Source organism: Plasmodium gallinaceum (assembly GCF_900005855.1).
Source record: "Plasmodium gallinaceum strain 8A genome assembly, contig: PGAL8A_v1_74, whole genome shotgun sequence".
Lineage (NCBI taxonomy): Eukaryota > Apicomplexa > Aconoidasida > Haemosporida > Plasmodiidae > Plasmodium > Plasmodium gallinaceum.
The window spans coordinates 4,785-24,163 of record NW_021628235.1 but is presented as its reverse complement, the minus strand read 5'-3'; the positions used below and the strand labels follow the sequence as shown (position 1 = coordinate 24,163).

General features: G+C 16.8%; 3 protein-coding genes across 3 annotated transcripts in view; 1 reads left to right on the top strand and 2 right to left on the bottom strand.

Moving 5' to 3' along the window:
- Nucleotides 1-983: 983 nt before the first annotated feature.
- PGAL8A_00192300 (erythrocyte membrane-associated antigen, putative) lies at nucleotides 984-14,684 on the top strand (the record flags this gene model as incomplete). Its single annotated transcript, XM_028670604.1, has 1 exon — nucleotides 984-14,684. One exon carries the CDS (start codon nucleotides 984-986, stop codon nucleotides 14,682-14,684), a length of 13,701 nt encoding a protein of 4,566 aa, XP_028527340.1.
- A 2,234-nt stretch (nucleotides 14,685-16,918) lies between these two features.
- Nucleotides 16,919-17,959, bottom strand: PGAL8A_00192200 (transmembrane emp24 domain-containing protein, putative; the record flags this gene model as incomplete). The annotated part of the gene is made up of 1 exon (XM_028670603.1): nucleotides 16,919-17,959. One exon carries the CDS (start codon nucleotides 17,957-17,959, stop codon nucleotides 16,919-16,921), a length of 1,041 nt encoding a protein of 346 aa, XP_028527339.1.
- Nucleotides 17,960-19,083: 1,124 nt separating this feature from the next.
- PGAL8A_00192100 (steroid dehydrogenase, putative) overlaps nucleotides 19,084-19,379 on the bottom strand; it is a gene marked incomplete at both ends in the record, with an annotated part of 2,459 nt that continues 2,163 nt past the window's right edge. The window contains one exon of the mRNA XM_028670602.1: nucleotides 19,084-19,377. Coding sequence (XP_028527338.1) covers nucleotides 19,084-19,377 — 294 coding nt within the window. The remainder of the gene's footprint in view (nucleotides 19,378-19,379) is intronic.

The window sequence follows — 19,379 nt, the reverse complement described above, 5'->3', positions numbered from 1 at the left end:
ATAATTTTTTTTTTATTTAAAAAAAAAAAAAAAAAAAAAAAAAGAAGATCTAATAACAAAAATTTCTATTTTTTTTTTTATTATTTTTTTTTATCTTTCATTTTTTAATAGAAAAATTAGTGAAACATAATTCATGCACACACGGAAAAAGTATTTTCGTAAAAAGTAAAATTAATATAGCATCATTTAAACTCATAAAATTTTGAAGTATTTTATTTCTTATCTCACTGTACTACATTTATAAATATATATTTAATTGAAATATAGAAAATGCATAATCTATTTTATTAGTTGATACAGTGATTTTTATTTTATTCTACAAATTTTTTTTTTTTTTCTTATGCATATATTTCATTTTTAAATATATAAACTAAATTAATATCATGTATCTTTTTATTTTCATAAATTTAGAAGGCAAAATATTATTCGTATAAACATCATTATATTGTCGAGTTTTTTTTTTTAAATGATTGTATAAAAAGAAATTTTTCTGAATTTTTTTTTTTTTTTTTTTTTTTGAAAAACAAATATATATATTTTTTATTCTTATTAAAATATTATTGTAGCATTTTATGTTTTTATTATATATATATATATATATATATATGAAGTATAATATAAATAATAATAATCAAATGTAAATACAAAAAAAAATAATATATGGAATACTAATTTTATTTAATATGATTATAAAAGAATTTTTAAAAGGATATAATGAAATTAAAAAAAAAAATTAATTCAAAAAAAAAAAAAAAAAAAAAAAAACTTAAGATACTAAAAAAAAGTAAAATATATAATAGAAAAAGATAACTTTTATTTGTAAAAATGCTTTTCAAGTTAAAAAGAAAATATCTCATCACAAAGGATATAAAATCACAACAAAAATAGAATGAAATTATATTAGAATTTTTATAAAAATATTATTTTTATAAAATTAAAAATAAAAAAAAAAAAAAGAAAAAAATAAAAATTAAAAAAAAAATATGAGTAACTGTAAATATATATATTTACCTGAAATTAATGAAAATGAAAATATATCTTCTTTAAAAGGAAGAAAATATATAAATAAAAAAAGGAGTTTGAGTAATAAGATAAATAAAATATTATTAACAAATAATAATTTAAATAATAACAGAGAAATTAATATTATAATGGAAAATACAAAAAAAAAATTAGAATTTTGTGATATGAATAAGGACAAATATAATAAAAAAAATAATGATAATGAAGAAGATTATTTTAATAAATCTAGAATATCTAATATTTTAAAGTGCTTTAACAGTTTAGATAAAAAAATTTCAATCTATGAATATGAGCATTTATTAAAAAAAATGTTAATAAAAAACAATAACATAAATAGAACTAAAAGTCAAAAAAAAACGAAAATTCTAAATAACGATATAAAATTAAATAGTATTACAAATAATGTTAATTACATGCATATTAATAATGATAATATAGTTAACCCCAATAATATCGGAAAGGGATATGCTAGTGATAGTAAAATTTATATTTGTAAAAAAAATAAATTATCAGATAAAATATATTATAAAAAAAAAAAAAGATTAAAATACACCATGATAAATGAAAAATATTATGGTCCCATCAAGTCAGACAAAGATGATAACAATGTAATTATAAATACTCATCCATCAGATGCAAAAAATAAAAATAAATTAAAATCAATTACATATAAAAAGAAAATGAATCAAATTAATAAAATTTTATATAATTTAAATCATTTTAACAAATTTAACAATCTTGAATTAAAAAGAGAAAATAAAAAAAAAAAAAAAAAATATTCTAAGGAAAAAAATGGAGATAATACATATGAAAATTTTTATCATATAAAACAAGATATTAGTAAAAATAAATTAGAGAATAGAAAAGAAAGAAATGAAATATCGTTAGTTAATAAATTTAGGAAAGAAATGAACATCTTAGCAAAAAGGGAGAAATTAGTCGATGTTAATTTAATGTATGGAGATAATAATTTAGATGATAAAACTGCAAGTGCTTCTAATATTATTGATTCTAATTATTATTCTGATTATATTAGTGAAAAAAAAAATATTCATAATTTTTCAGAATATAAGATAAAAAGTGAAAATATAGTAGAAAAAAATTTTGCTAATGCAACATACTTTAAACAACCTTTAACCATTGATATTAAAAACTTTTTAAAAAAAAAAAAAAAAAAAAAAAAAAAAAAAAGGGGGACAAATATTAATAATGGTCAAACAAATAATAATATTTTAGGTAAAATGGGTAACCTTTTAGCTTTAAATAAATATGAATATAAAAATAACGATTTTAAATTAGAAGATATGTATAAAAAAAAGGAAGAGAAAAATAAAATAATTAGTAATGAAACTAGTATGATAAATTATGATGAACAAACAAAAAGTAATTTAGTGTCAGATATAGAAAAAAAGACAATTTCTAACACATCATTTTATGTAGCAGATCATTTTCAAAAAGTGACTAATAAGAATAACAAAAAATGTATAAAAGATAAAATAAAGTTTTATCAAGTAAATGAATCAAATATTAATAAGAGTAATATTGATATACAAAAAATAAATGAAAATTGTTTATACAAAGGCAATACTTTACATAAAAAAAATAATGGTGATAGTGATAATTATTATTCCATTGAAAATTATGTTGATCAGAATAACATGTATAATAAATATATAAATTATAATTTATATTCCTATGATAATAATAGTAATATAAATAATATCCAAATAAATGATAAAACTAATTTTAAAAATTTCTTTAATTCAAAAAATTATCCATATAATAATAATAGGAATCATTTTATCATTAATAAAAGGAATAAAAAATTTCAACAAAATTGTGATATTAATAATAATTATAACTGTGAAAATATTAATGGTGAAATTATAAATTCATCCAAATGTAATGATTATCTTTATTTTTATAATGATAATGAATATTCTAATAAATTTATTCCATCAAATAATTTATTAATGACATATTCTAATACATCTAATTATGCATATACAGATTTAAATAGTGGTGTTTTTCCCAATGTTCCTTTATATGCATTACCATATATAAATTATCAATATTATTTAAATAATAATATAAAAAAAATGTTTTGTAACTATAACTCTAATAACTATAATGAAGACAATAGTAATATTAATACTTATCCTAACATTAATCTTAATAACCATAATAATCAAAATTATAGTAATCATAATATTCACAATAATAATAATAATAATAAAATAAGTAATAAGATAAGTAATAATAGTAATAATAATTCTACCACTTCTGGTAATAATAATAATAAGATAAGTAATAATAGTAATAATAATTCTACCACTTCTGGTAATAATAATAATAGAAGTAATAATAATCATAATAATTCTACCACTTCTGGTAATAATAATAATCATAATAATAATAGCAGTAATAATAATCATAATAATTCTACCAATTCTGGTAATAATAATAATAATAATAATGATGATGATAATGATGATAATAATGATGATAATAATGATGATAATGATGATGATAATAATGATGATAATGATGATAATTATAATAATGATAATAATAAAGATAGAAATGATAATACTGATACTATAAGTGATCAAGAAAAATTAAAAAGAAATTTTGATACAATTAAAAAGAGTAAAATGAAAGTAAATAATAGTGACAATAAATTTAACAATGCAAATAAAACATTAAAAAAATATGAATTTAATAATTCTACAAATTCAATCACTCTTACATTATCACAAAAGGATAAGTGTCCAAAAGATTGTAATGATAATAATGATAGCAGTTCTATGTGTGATGAATCAAATTCCTTCAACAAAAATAAATATCATTGTAAAATGGGTTATAGTAATAATGAACATTTAGATAAACTTAAATTAACAAAGTGTAATAAAAATATAAATAATTATTGTTCAACTGAAGATGTAGATAATGATAGAGATAATTTATTTCCATTAAATGATAAAAATAAAAAAGTAAATAATAGTATGAATATTAAATGTAGAAATATTGATTTGATAAAAAAAAAGGATTTGAAAAATAATATTATTAATAATCATGATTTTAATGTTAACAATTCAAAATATCTAAACCAATTGATTGAAAATTCATCTATTCGTAGTTCCAAGTCAAATAGTAATGTATACTCAAATTATTCCTATCAAGAAAAAAGAATTTTAAATAAATCAAATAATTCATCTAGTATGAAAATTAAGTCACCTTGTTCAGAAAATTCTTTTTATTTAAAGGATAATTCATCAAATAATATTAATCTAAGAAAAAAAAAAAAAAAGAAAAAGAATTCTAATAATGACAATATTTCGACAGGTTATAATATTACTACTAATAAATATAACAATAATTATAATAAGAGTAATATATATATAAGCAAAAATAAAGTAGCATCTATGAAGAATAAGAATGATGGAAAAAAATATAAAAAAAAGAATTCAATTAATATAGATTCAACTTATAGTTTTACAGATAAATTTGAAAATATTAATAATTCAGTACAAAATATTAAAGAAAATAAACAAGAAAAAAAAAATAATAATTTAGATAATATAATAAAAATTAGTAACTCTAATATTGACAAAAACGTTTTTAATTATTCTTATAAAAATAAAAATTATTTTCCTATTAATTCAAAAATTGATAATAACATTAGTAAAGAAAATATAGAAGACAAAAAATTAATAAATAATTTGAATCAATTTAATAAGTTCAATAATCTATTGGCAAACAGACTTTCAATAAACAATTCTTTCTATTATATGAATAATAATTATTTAGATGAAACTAATCTATACAACCTTAAAAATGGTTTCTTATATGATGATAATAGATACCATGAAAATTATCATAATAAATATAGATTCTTGAGTGAAGTTAATTTTAAAATTAAAAAGTCTAAATTATTAGATAGATTAAGTCATGTTAATACTTTAAAAAAATATGATTTAAGTGAAAATTACTTAAATAAAGATGATTTTAATGAAAATGATTTGAGTATTAATGAAAATAATGAAGATTCTATTAACAGTTCTTATATCCATAGAAGATATTTTAATCCGTCTGATTTTAATCCAAACGTTAAAGAAGGAAATACATATATAAAAAATTATGACTTTTTTTGCAATAACTATATGAATAATATTTTTAATACAAATAAATTACATTTAGAATATTTAAACAGTAAAATAAATAATAATTTACTTAATAAAAATTTTTATATCACTATGCATTATAATAATATGCAGAATCTATTTAAGAATAATAATTTATACAATGCAAATTATATGAATGAATTAAAAAATAATTACGAAAATAGTCTTTTATATATTAACTACACAAATTATCTTAACAGCTTATATTATATGAATAATAAAAAAAATAAATACTCCATAGATAAAGAAAGTAATATGTATAATGATAAAATGAGTGATTATCACTATGAAAGAAATAATTATATTAGAAATTCTCTTCCGAATTTAAAGGGTAACATAAAAAATTTTATAAAGCACAATGATAATAATGACGACATTGAAAGAAATACAAATACTCATAATAATAATGATAATAATAATAACAAAGGTGATAAAGAAAATAATGAAGAAAATCATAAAGTAAATAATAATAGTATAAAAAATAATGAAATAAAAAGCATAATTCACAAAAAGTGTATTGACTCTAATTTTCATAACGTAAGTAGAACGTTAGATAATAATAATAAATACAATAAATATTTAAATAAAGGTATAAATGAAAATAATGATTTTATTAATTGTAATAAAAAAAGTGGTAATATAAAAGAAGAAAATTTTTATAATAATAATAAATTAAATTTTCTCAAAAATAACAAGAATGATAAAAATCCATATATTTCTACTATGCATAATTATTATAATAAGGAATTTAATTATCCCATTAATAATTATAATAACAGAGATGATTTAGATAAGGAATTTATTTTTAATAATTACGAATTTTTCACAAAGTGTAATTTTTTAGGGAACTCATTTAATAAAAACTTCAAATATAACGATCATTTATTTTTTTATAAGAATTTTAATTTTAATAATAAAATAAATCAATCAAATATACCCAATAATATTTTTCCTGAATATAGTGAAAATTTTTTAGAATATTCTCAAAATAAAAAAAGTAAATTTAAGTTTGACGAATCATACAAACAGAGAATGTATAATTTCGATAATAATATACTTAACAATAATATGTTGACTGGTTTTCCTAATATGAATAAAGAAATGTATAACAGTTGTTTGTCTTATTTTAATTATAAACAATTTCTAAATAATAGTTTGTCTTTTTATAATTATCATAATTATTATCCTTATGCTATTCCATATGGTATGTTACCATCAGGTTATTCAAATATTTATCCACATAATTGTAACAGAATTTTAAATACAAATAATTTTAATAAAAAACATTCAAAATATAATTTATATCATCCTGATTCATCAAAGAGTGATGCAAATATTAAAGAAAATGAATTATTACTTCAAGAATATTTATATTATAAAAATGTGGGTTCTGATAATATTCCTTTTGATATTTATAATAAAAATATTTTTTGTGATAATGTAGATAAAGATAACATAACAAAAAATATAAATAATTATATAAATAATTATAATGAAATGAATAATGAGAATAACATTAATAAAAGTAACAATATAAAAAATTATAGAAGAATAAGAAGTGTCGATTTGGAAACTAAATCAAAAAAATATTTAGATAATGAAAAAAAGAATCTTAGAAATTTTAGCAGTCAATCCAGATTTATAAGAAAAAATAAAATATTAAAAAAAAGATTTGATAAAAATAAAATAAGAAATAAAAGTAATGATAATGAAAATAAGAATGATATGAATAATATTAATAATATTAATAAAAAAAAAAATGAAAACATTAGAAACAAAAGTTATGATAATATAAAGAATATAAGTAGCTGTTATGAGGATGAAAATATTTTCATTAAAAAAAATAATACATATAATATAAATGATGATAAACAAAATGATAATTATAAAAAAGATAATAACAATTTAAAAAGTAATATTAATGAAAATGATTCTTTAAAACAAAATAATCTTATATACGAAAAAACAGTTATAGATAAAAGTTTAAATATGCCAATTGATTATAATAAGGTATTTACAAAAAAAATGTTAAATGATAATATAGAGAAAGAAAATTGTGAAAATAATATTAATAAAAATAATAGAAAATATAATTTTAATGATATAAAAGATGAGAATTATTTAGAAGAAAATGTAAGAGATGAAAAAGATAAAAATTGCTATGAAAATAACAAGAGAATGAATGATAAAAAAAAAATGAAATGTCTTGAAGAAAAGCAAATTTTAAATATAAAAGAAAACGTATTCAAAAAAATAAGAAACATCAGTTGTATCAGTTCAAGATATTATGAAAACAATTTAAAGAGAAGCTCTTCATTTCACAAAAAAAGAAGAAGTGTATCCTTAAATATATTTAATAAAGAAAATATAAATTCTACTATTATAAATTTTATTGGGAATTACAATATATTAAATGGAACTACAGATATAAATGAAAATGAAATGGAGAAAAAGAAAAATGATGTAAATATATATAAAAAGGATATTTTTTTATTATTTTATAAAACGGAAAGAAAATTAATGGATTTATTAAAAAAAGTAAAACCATCTAAAGATATAAAATTAACAAAACAGAACATTTTTTTACTATTATCAAAACTAATCAAACATTTATTTAATAATAATACAAATATTTATACCGTTGGTTCATCAGCATATGGAGTTGATTCAAAAACAAGTGATTTAGATATAGTTATTCAAACCAATTTATACAATCCAAAATATATTTTACATAACATTTACAATTATATTAATCAAATAAAAGAAAGTAGTAATAATGCTGTGGTTGATGATGATAATATTAGCAATAAAAATGATCATGTTGAAGAATTTTCTTTTTTTAAAAATGTAGAACTACAATTAGTTGATTCAGCTAGGGTTCCTATATTAACTTTGAAAAAAAATAAAATTGTTTGTGATGTATCAGTTAATACAAATAATTCTTTAAAACATACTGAATTTTTTTTAAGTATATTAGAAAATTTTCCTAATTTAAAAAATGTTATGAGAATGTTAAAGTTTTTATTAAAAGTTAGAACATTACCATCTATGAAACAAGGGGGATTACCTACTATTTTATGGATGATGTTATCAGTACACTATTGTAAAATTTCAAAGAATAGAAATGATATAAATAATATGAATAATTATTCATTTATTAATTTTTATAATAGTAATATTCCATATATTAATATTTGTAATGATAATACAAATAATTTATTTTATGAAAATTGGTTTTTAAATAAAAGAGCTTTATTTTTAAATGATTTAAAAAAATATGGACCCTATTTTGATGAGTTAAAAAAGAATAATTATTCTGAATATGAATTATTTTTACATAATCTAAAAGTAAATCAAATTTTAAATAATAATTTTCATTATTTTTCTCTAATGAAAAATGATGTAAATAGATTCACTAATAATTGTTTAAATTATCCTCGAGAAGAGGATAATAATGTAGAATTAACTCATAAAAATTTTAATTATTTTAATAACTTAAATTGTAATACATATTATCAAAATATTCCAATTGAATACCCTTATAATTTTAATTTAAATTATATTAATAATATAAATAGAGAAAAGTTAGGTAATAATATTAATTTAGATTATTTTAATAATTCTCATATGCAGAATTTTAATAATTATAACAGAGAACAATTTCCATATAAATTAATTCATGAAGAAAATATGAATAGCAGTTGTGATGATGACAATTCTCATTTACGTCAAAATGGAGCAAATTCAATTAGAACTGCATCAAATTGCATTATAAAAAATATAACTTGTGATAAAAAAGAAAATAATTTTTTTAAACACTCCAACTCTAATAATAATAATAATTATAATAATAATAATAATAATAATAATAATAATAATAATAATAATAATAATAATAATAATAATAATAATGAATCAAAAAATTACTGCAGTATCAATGATGACAAAGAATTTATTAATTCACAACTACTACATAAAAATGAAGAAGATTCTAAGAATAATTATGAAGAACATACAAATATAAATAAAAAATTAAAAGAAAAAGAAAGCACTCATAATTCAATTAGTAATAGCTTAGAAAAATTAAATTACGTTGATGTTGAAAATGATAGCAGAAAGGATAATATAAATCATTATGAAAATAATATTCTAGATGATCATAATAATATAAATTTATTAAATAGTAAGAATTATGAAAATAATACGAATTTCGTATATAATGAAAATGATTTATATGGTAATTCATGTAATCTATCTGATTCTAATTGTTCCTATGTTGTTAGTCCAAGTTTAATAGGAGAATCATTTAATTTTAATAATAATTATTTTTCATATGAGGGAGTTAATAATAAATTTAAAACAAAGGAAGATGTAAATTTATTCTTTAATGATTTTTTTAAAATTTCTTATGACTATATAAATAGAATATTTTCAAAAAATGAATATGATGAACTAAATGAAAAAAACTGTTTAAAACACTTTGTTGAATTTCATAACAAAAATTTGGATAATATATATGAAGAAAAAATTTCCGTTTATTGTTCATCATTATCCGATTGTTCAATTATTAAAAGAAAAAAAAAAAAAGAAAAAAACATTTTAAGAAAAATGTATAAAAACAGCAAAATATTGTCAAAATATATGAATTTTATTGATTTAAAAGATAAAAGTGATTATTTTTTAAATAAAAATAAAATTAAAGAGTGGCATACTTTTTATGATATAGAAGATTATATATATGAAAAAAAATTAAATAATAGTAAAACGTATAATGATTTAGATGAAAATCAAACACATGATGATGGCACTAATGATAATGAGAGAAGAAGAGATATGAGCGAAAATTATATAATGAATATATCCCCTTTATTTTATTCTTTGATGATATTTTTTAATGAATTAAATTCTAGAAAAAAGTTAATGAAAACAATAAACATTATTGATGATAACAAATGTTATAAAAAAGATGTAAATGAAATTAACAAGAAAATTTTATCATCAGTTTGTCATGGAGGAGTGTGGGATGAATTATTAACTCTATATGATCCAATCTATAGTTTTAATTATGACACATATATTAATAGAACAAAAACATATAAAAATATTTATATGAACTACAATTCAGTAAATAAAAATATTGCTAATTATAAATTAGTGGAAAATAATAATAATAATTATATTTACGAAAAAAAATGCGATGAAAACAATGATTTCCAAAATAATATATATTCAGAAATTAAAAATTCTAAAAAAAATAATGAATATAATACTTTAAGTAGCCTTAATCAAATGAAAAATGTAAATGATTGTGATACGAATTATACTTTTGATAAAAACCGAGTAAGTGATAACAGTAACAGTTGTGAAAATAAAAATTACACTTATGAAAGTAAAATAGAAGAAAGAAAAGTAGAAAAAATAAAAATTATACATGAAAAAGAAATTAATAAAAACAAATTAATCGATAGTGATACAGATAAAAACATAGTGAACGATAATGAATCATATAAAAATAAAATAAACAATGATATCTCCACTATAAATGTAAGAAACTTTAGTGATTCAAATAATGATTATTTTAACAATGATAAAATAAGAAAAAATAGCTTAAATGAAAATGAATATTCTGAAAAGAATTGCAATAATATTCATATTTCAAGAAATAATTTTACATATCATCAATCATATAATCCTATTTTTTCAAACAATATAAAATATTCATTTGATAACTCAAATATTTATAATAAAAATAATGTGTTTCCTTATTATTCCAATGCAAGTAATTTTAATTTACATAAATATTATCCCAATAATCCATTTTTAAATATTAATTATATGAATGCAAAAAATTCTCCAAATTATAACTTTCATTGTTTTATGAATTACATGAATTGTAATTATGAATTATTAAAATCTCACAACAATATTATGAATTTCAATAATAATGAAGAAAACAATTTAGGAAAGGAAAACGAAGAAATGTTAACAAAAAATAAAGATAATAAATATGAAAATTCTAACAAAAAAAAGGAACATATTATAAATAAAAATATTTCTGTTACTGCTGATAATACTACTACTAATAATAATTATGAAATGCAAAATAAATTATACAATGATTTTTTTTTAAGAGATTTTTATTTAAATTCTTCTTTGATGCATAATAATTTATGTGGAATAAATATACCTAAATTAAATAGAGTAGATAAAAATGTATATCAATCAATTTTTTTTAGTAATCCTAATATTCATTTTAATAGTAATATAAGTAATTATGTTTCAGATGAGTTAGGTGTAAAGTATAACAATTTAAGTAATATTCCGAATATAAAAAATATTCCTACTTTTAAAAATTTTAACAATTTTGAAAGAAAATATGAGCACAATATAGATTTAGCTAGTAAGGTAAGTAGCGCAACATGGTTAATTTACTTATACGAATTAAAAAGAGCGAGTTTCTTTATTAATTATTATTTTTATCATTTGCATATATTTATTAAATTTAAAAATTACTTTATGAATTATGAGAATAATTATAAGTTATTTGAACTTAGTAAATGGCACATAATAAAATATGATGCAGAAAAAAATGATAAAAAATTAAAAAATATAAATTTTGAGAAAAAAGATTTTTTTGATAGTAATAACTTATATAATAAAACTTCGATATCCATTAGTAATAACGACACTTTTAAAGATTTAGGAAATTTACACGAAGTTATGGGAAAAAATGCCTATAAAATAAATCAACAGATAAAACAGGAAGGATTAAAAGAAAAAGAAAAATCAAATATTTTTTTAAAAAATATGAAAGAAATTTTAAAGTGCACTATTCAAAACCTAAATTACTGTATCGATGCTTTATTTGAAAAAATAAAAGGAGAAATATATACATTCCCATTTCATATACAAAGTGAAATTAACAATAAAAATAATTATGATGATATTAATTTAAATAGTAACATTAAATGTAATTATAGTGACACGAGTAACATAAATAGTAGCAATATTGTTAATTTGAATTATGATAATTGTAATGACATAAATGATAATTTGAATAGCTATGGTTTAGTATTAATTGAAGGGAAGCTGATTTTTGTAAAATTTTTAAAAATTTGCGTTGATAAGGAAAGATTTTGGCATGAAAAATTTTTATGTAGAAGAGATATTAGGACAGTTATACATGCTAAAGCTCTTGATGTTCTTTTTATTCCTAATAAAAAAATTAAAAATAAAGCTAAAAATTTAAGTTGTATTTCAGAAAATTTAAAAGAAAGCATAATTGAAAAACCTTATGTTAATAAAAATATAGAAACAAATTTTAAGAACGATGATGATATAAATATGAAACATTCACAAGATTTTTCATCTAATAATACTTTTAGTATTGATTCTATTTTATCAGAGGAAAGTAGATCAGATAAAGAAAAAATGAATACAAAATTTTTCAAATTATCAAAAACAAATATTTTAATTAATGAAGAAACAAAAAATAAATTAAGTTTGGATGAAGATAAAAAAACAGAACAAGAAAAAAACAGTTTAATAGACAATTTTAAAAATAACATAAAAATATGGAGTTTTCAAAAAGCAAAACAAAAAGAAAAATATAGTAACTTTATATATAATTCAAAAAATAATTATATAGGAATTTTATTAGAGCAAAATAAAGATAAAAAAAAAATTTTTAAAAATGACATTAACGAGTCATCACAAAAAGTAGAAACAATTAATATAAATTCCAAAAAGAATGAAGAAGAAAATATTTTTTTAATTAATCCATGTAATTTTGTTACAAGGGTTAATGTTAAAACAGTATATGTATCGGGTAAAAATCTTAAAAAGAATTTAAGAGATACAATTTTTGAAAAAGAAAATTTATCTAAAAAGACTATGGAAGAATTAAAAATAAATAAAAATAAAATTCCAAAAGAAAATGCACACACAAAACTTGATATAATAGATAAAAAAGAAAAATATATTCAAGATATGAATAACGAAGATAAAGAAGAGGATGATAATTTTTACTGCATAAAAATAATAACAAGAGATGAAATAATGAGATATAAAGAATTAATAAGAATTATGAAAACATCACCTTATTATTATAAAAATGCTAAAAAAATTTCAAATTTTACCCATACTCCTTTACAGCAACCAGTAAGTATATGTAATTTTTGTAAAAAGAGAGGAATTTTCAATATTAAAACAAATTGCTTCCATTTGTCTTCTCTTGATTCAAATATAAAGAATGAAATAAATACATTTCTTTATAATTTGTTTTATGAAAATAAAAAAAGAATTGATAATGATAATAATATTTTGCATAAAAATGAATTATATAATAAAACTGAATCAATAAATATTGAACATAATTCATTAAATCAAGAAAATTGCAACACAAAGAAGCATAAAAAAGGAAATGAACCATATAATATAGAACAAAAAAAAAATGAAGTTAACAATAACATTATAAAAAAGGATGTAAAAAACAATAATGATAAATTAGCGAAAGATAAAATAAAAAGAGATAAGAAAATAGATAATTATATTAAAGAAAAAGGAGAAAATAAAATACAATCATCTAATGATATAAATAATAGAAAAATAGATATATATGAAGATAAAATAAATGATAAGTTGATATTAAAAAATAATGGTGAATCAACCTTTGAAAATAAATCAAGTTCAGATAATGATGAAATTAATAGTAGTATTATAAAGGAAAAGAGTATTGTATTAAGTGAGAGTGATACTACTAAAAAAATAAGTTGTAGAGAAAATTCTAATAATGAAGAAAGCAAACTAACAAAAAAAAAAAAAAACAGTTTGAATATTAATTACATTAAAGATACTCAAAAAGATGTGAACAAGAAAGAAATTCTAAATGGGATCTGTAAAAATATTAAAAATGATATATATATAAATACTAATAAAAAAAAAAATTGGAGTTCAAGAGAAAAGGAGATTAAAAAAAATCCTTTTTGTGATAAAACAAATTTTAAACATTTTATTGAATGTTCTCAAAAAATTGGTAAGAAGAAAAATTATGCAAATAATTTTAATAACAATGTAATTAAAAATAATTTTTCAGAATACAATGTTCTAAAAGAAAAAGAATTTTTTAGTAAATTTAATGAAAATAATTTAGAAGAAAAAAAAAATAATTGGGATTTTCATAACACAATTATGATAAACAGTGATATGAACAAATATATAGTTAAAGAAAACGGAGATCATAATATTTTTCTTGTTAATAAAAATGATTTAAAAGATACCAACTTAAGTAATAACTTAAATAATATAAATAGAAAAAACAACAATTTTATAGAAATAGAAAATAATAGTTTACTTTGTTTTAATAAATTAAAAGAAAAAATACATATAAAAGAAACACAAAATTATACACTAGAAACATTAAAAAAAATTAAAGATTTAAAAAACAAAAAAAAAAAAAAAAAGAAAAATCAAAGTTGAATTATTTTTTCTTTTTTTATAGACAATATAAATGTTAATATAGAGTATATCATTTAATTATAAAAAAAAAAAAAAAATAAAATAAGGAAATCTAATTAAAATCAAGATAAATATATATATATATATATATTCAGTACACTATAATTAAAATAGTTAACCATATAATTATTAAGAAAAAATGAATAAATATTAACAAAAAAAACTATTTTATTGAAGAATCTTGTAAAAATATTATTTTTTCTATAATTTTGTAAATTTTTGTATTCATATATATCAATAAAATTTTGTTAAATGACTCTATTTTTTCAAAAATAAAAGATAATAATTTTCAGGGGTATACATATTATGAAGTGTAAATTTAGTAAGAAAACCAGCAAAAAATTAAGAGGAGAAAATATAATTAATATAGTTAACTATAAACTGTGGTTTTTTTTTTTTGGAAATTAATAAATGGAGTAATTTATAATCTTTATAAAGTTTAAAAAAAAGAAAAAAAAACACCTTATGGAAAGGTGAAGTTTTAATTTTTAGTTACATTTAAAATACAAAGGAAAAAATAAAAATTACATTAATGAATTAACAGAACGAAAAAAATAATAAGAAAACCGTTTTATAAAATTTTTTAATTTTGTTTTTTTCTTTGAGTTTGATTAGCTTTTTTATTTTAATAACAAAAAGAAAAAAAAAAAAATAATAAAAATTTATGTAATTCTAATATATAATATATATATATATATATATATTTTTTTTTTTTTTTTTTGTCAAATTGTTTATATTTTTTGTTTTTTTATCTTCATTTTATATTATTGTTATATAAAATTTAATTATTAAAAAAAAAAAATTTTAAAGATAATTAAAAAAAATATATTTAAATGAAAATAAAAAAAATTTTTAATAATAAGAGTTTATTTTTCCTTTTTATTTTATTTTCTTTTATTACAATTTGTATCTTATTATCTACACATATCCATAGATATATATATGCTCTGGATATATTATTTTAATAACTTTTTAATTTTTATTAAAATTAATTTTTTTTTAATTTTTCTACTATCTATTACGTTAATAGTCTTTAATAATTTTGTTGTTAAATTTTTAATTTTTATTTATTTAATTAATGATATTTTCTTTTTCTTTTTTTTTTTTTTTTATTTTTTATTTTTTATTCATTAGACAACATTTTTATTTTTAGAATAATTACATTTAAAAAAAAAAAAATAAATAAATAAAATAAAAATAAAAATAATAATAAAAATAAAAATAAAATAATTTGGTTTTTCTACAAATTTTGCTTTTTATATTTTAATATTTTTTTTCTTTTTTTTTTTTAATTTTTTGTTAAAATAATTTAGAAGTTTATGTAACTGAACGAACTATTTCTTATAAAAAAATTGTTATAACTTTTAAATCAGAATTAAAAAGATATTGTAATGTGTTTATTTAAAAATGTTTTTAATTTATAAAATTAATCTGAAATACTAAAACCATATCTTATAAATAACAACAATGTTCTGTTAAAAAAATAGTTTTTCTTTTTTTGATATCTATTATATATGTATCAAAGGTAATATTTTAAATTTTAAAATGCAAAATATCAATAATTCATTAGAATTGTCCTAAATTTTAATAATAAGCAACTATCATTAATTTTCTTGAAATTTTGGTTTCTTTAAATAAAGTTATAAAAAAAATTAATATACAAACATATGTAGTGGAAAAAAAAGAGAAATATACATTATAATATTATATGAAAACTCCAAAATTTTAACAAAAAATAATATAAATATGAATTATATAAAAAGAAAAATAAAAAGACGTAAAAAAAAAAAGGAATATATATATATATATATATGAAACTAAAATTTTTTTTAATTTTTGCTTTAAATTAAAAATTAATAAAAAAATTTTACTGTTGTGTTAATAATATATTTACTGTATTTTCTTTTTTTTTTTTTTTAACTAATATATTTATAGAAACTTAAATATTGAAATATAAAGAAAAAAAAAAAAAGAAAAAAAAACAATACATGTATATATATATTATGTGTATTTTTAAAATTAAAAAATAGTTTTAATAACTTGTGTAAATTAATGATATAAAATTATTTTTCAAAATATATCAATAAAAAAATAAATATAAATAAATCTGTTAATAATTTGATATTTATCTATATATAAAAAATTATATTAACAATAATAATTTTTTTAATGGTTTTTATAAATAATTCTTCATTTTAAAGAACTCGCTTATTAGATACTAAATTTTTAATATAATAAATGGTAAAAAGAGACAAAAAAATAAGTACAAATAATTTAATAAAACAATAAATAAAAGCTTTATTTGTAATTCTCTTCATTTTTTCTATATGTATCATATGTTTAGATGACAAATATTTTATTTCATTTTTTAATTTTTTTGTTCTATGTACAATTTCTTGTATATAATTTGTAAAATCTTTTACATGATCAGAACTTAAAGATGGGTTTTCACCTAAACCTAATGCAACAGTTGTTAACTTTTTTCCCACCCACTTACTATTTTTTAGTGTTATAGTATATATGCCAATTTTTTTTGTATAAAAAAAAAAAATTCCTTCGCTAGCTTCTTTTTTATATACAACATTACCATCAGGATCCGATATAAAAAATTCGATAATATTATCATCAGATTCATTATTAGAATAAAAAACTCCTCTAAAATAGGTATTTTCCATATTTATTTCTTCAAATAAATATTCTTCTGAATTACTAGCTATTTCAAAAGTTAATGAAGTAGATGGTTCAAAATTTTGCATATTTTTATTCCATATGTTTGTTAAATCCTCCTCATCCATATCTTCATCATTATCATTGTAATGAAAATCTTCCATATTTGGTTTCATTTTATCATATTCTTCATTTAAATTATTTTCTTCAAAATTTGATTTACTTTCATTTTCATTTAAATTATATTGAAATTCTTTTTCTAATTTGTTATATTCTTCATTAAAACTATCTTCTGAATTATCTTTTGTTTCATTAATAAATTCACTTAAATTATCTTCTATACTTTTACTCTTTCCTTTTCTTTTTTTATTTTTTATATTTAATATATCTTCATTTTCATAATTATCATAATTATTTAAATTATTCAAAGAATTTACATGATTTTTATTATCATCTTTTTTTTCTTTATTTTGATAATTATTCGATCTTGCTTTTGATGATACTTTATCTATTACACATAAAATTATAAAAAAAAAAAATATAAAATAATAAGGATAAATTATTTTCATTTTTAAAATTTGAAACTTTTATATTTTACTTCATTAATGTTCATTTTTGAACTTTAAAAAAAAAAAAAATTAAAATGATTTAATAATAATAAAAAAGTTACAAAAATGTAAAATTTAAAAAAAAAAAAATTAGTCATAAAAAAATAACAGGTTAAAAACTAAGAAATAATAAAGTCCTATGTTAAAAAAAAAATAGAAATAAATTATAATAAAAAATTATATATTAAAAATAAAATGAAGTAAAATACAAAAAAATATAAAAAAATATATGAAAATATATGAAAATATATGAAAATAAATGAAAAAAAAAAAAAAAAAAAAAAAAAAAAAATACTAAAAAAGAAAAAACAAAAATATACAGACAACATAAATATAAAAATTAAAACATAAAATTTAATGTATAAATTCGTTTTTTTTTTTTTTTTTTATAATAATATTTAATTAACAATAATTTATATATTTAATATGTTTTAATAAGGTATTTTTTTAAGTTAAAAAAAAAAAATTGATTCAATTTTAATTTATTCGAAGTCTTTAATGGAAAAACTTAATCGTTTTATTAATGAAAAACTTTTAAAGAGAAAAAAATTAAAAGAAAATAACATAATTATAAAATTTCATTTTGAATTGATAAATAATAAGTGAAAATGAGATACTATTAATGTATTTTTAATTGTATATTAATAATACTTTTGAAATAATAAATGTAATAATTAACCTTATCATTTTTCTTATATATTCTATCATTGAATTTTTTTTTTTTTTTTTTACATAATAAATAATATGTAAAATTAAAAAAAAAAATATAGTTTGCTTTTTAAATCTATATATAATTGTTACAACATCTTCTTTTCTTTGCTAAAATTATAATTAAAGATTTAAAAGTGTGTTAATATATACATATATACACTAACAAAAGTGTTAATTTTTTTTTTTTTTTTTTTTTGTTATACTTAACTTTTATAGATAGACTTTTTATTTTTCATAAAAAGAAAATAATTTATTAGAAAGGAAAAAAAAAAATAAAAAAAAAGGCATAAAATATTACTAAAGTTAAATAATTTTATTAAATTATTTTTAAAAATAAAGTTTTCTTTATCACATTTATCTATTTAATTTGAAAATTATTCATTTTTTTTCATTTTTTTTAATGCTTTTTGTCTAACAATTTTAAGAGTTAAAAGAGAAATAGAATCAAAAAGAAATTTTGGTATACAGTTGTATAAACAAATTTGAATTCTGTGAAAAAAATAAGGAGATGATATAACTTTATAATACAAAATATTTCCTTCTCTCATTTTTTGTATTGCATTCTCAGCATATTTATCTGATGTTGGTACAAATAAACTTGGTTTTTTTATTTTTGATAATTTCGTTACAATAAATAAAGGTATATGACATTGTATTTCTATATTATTCT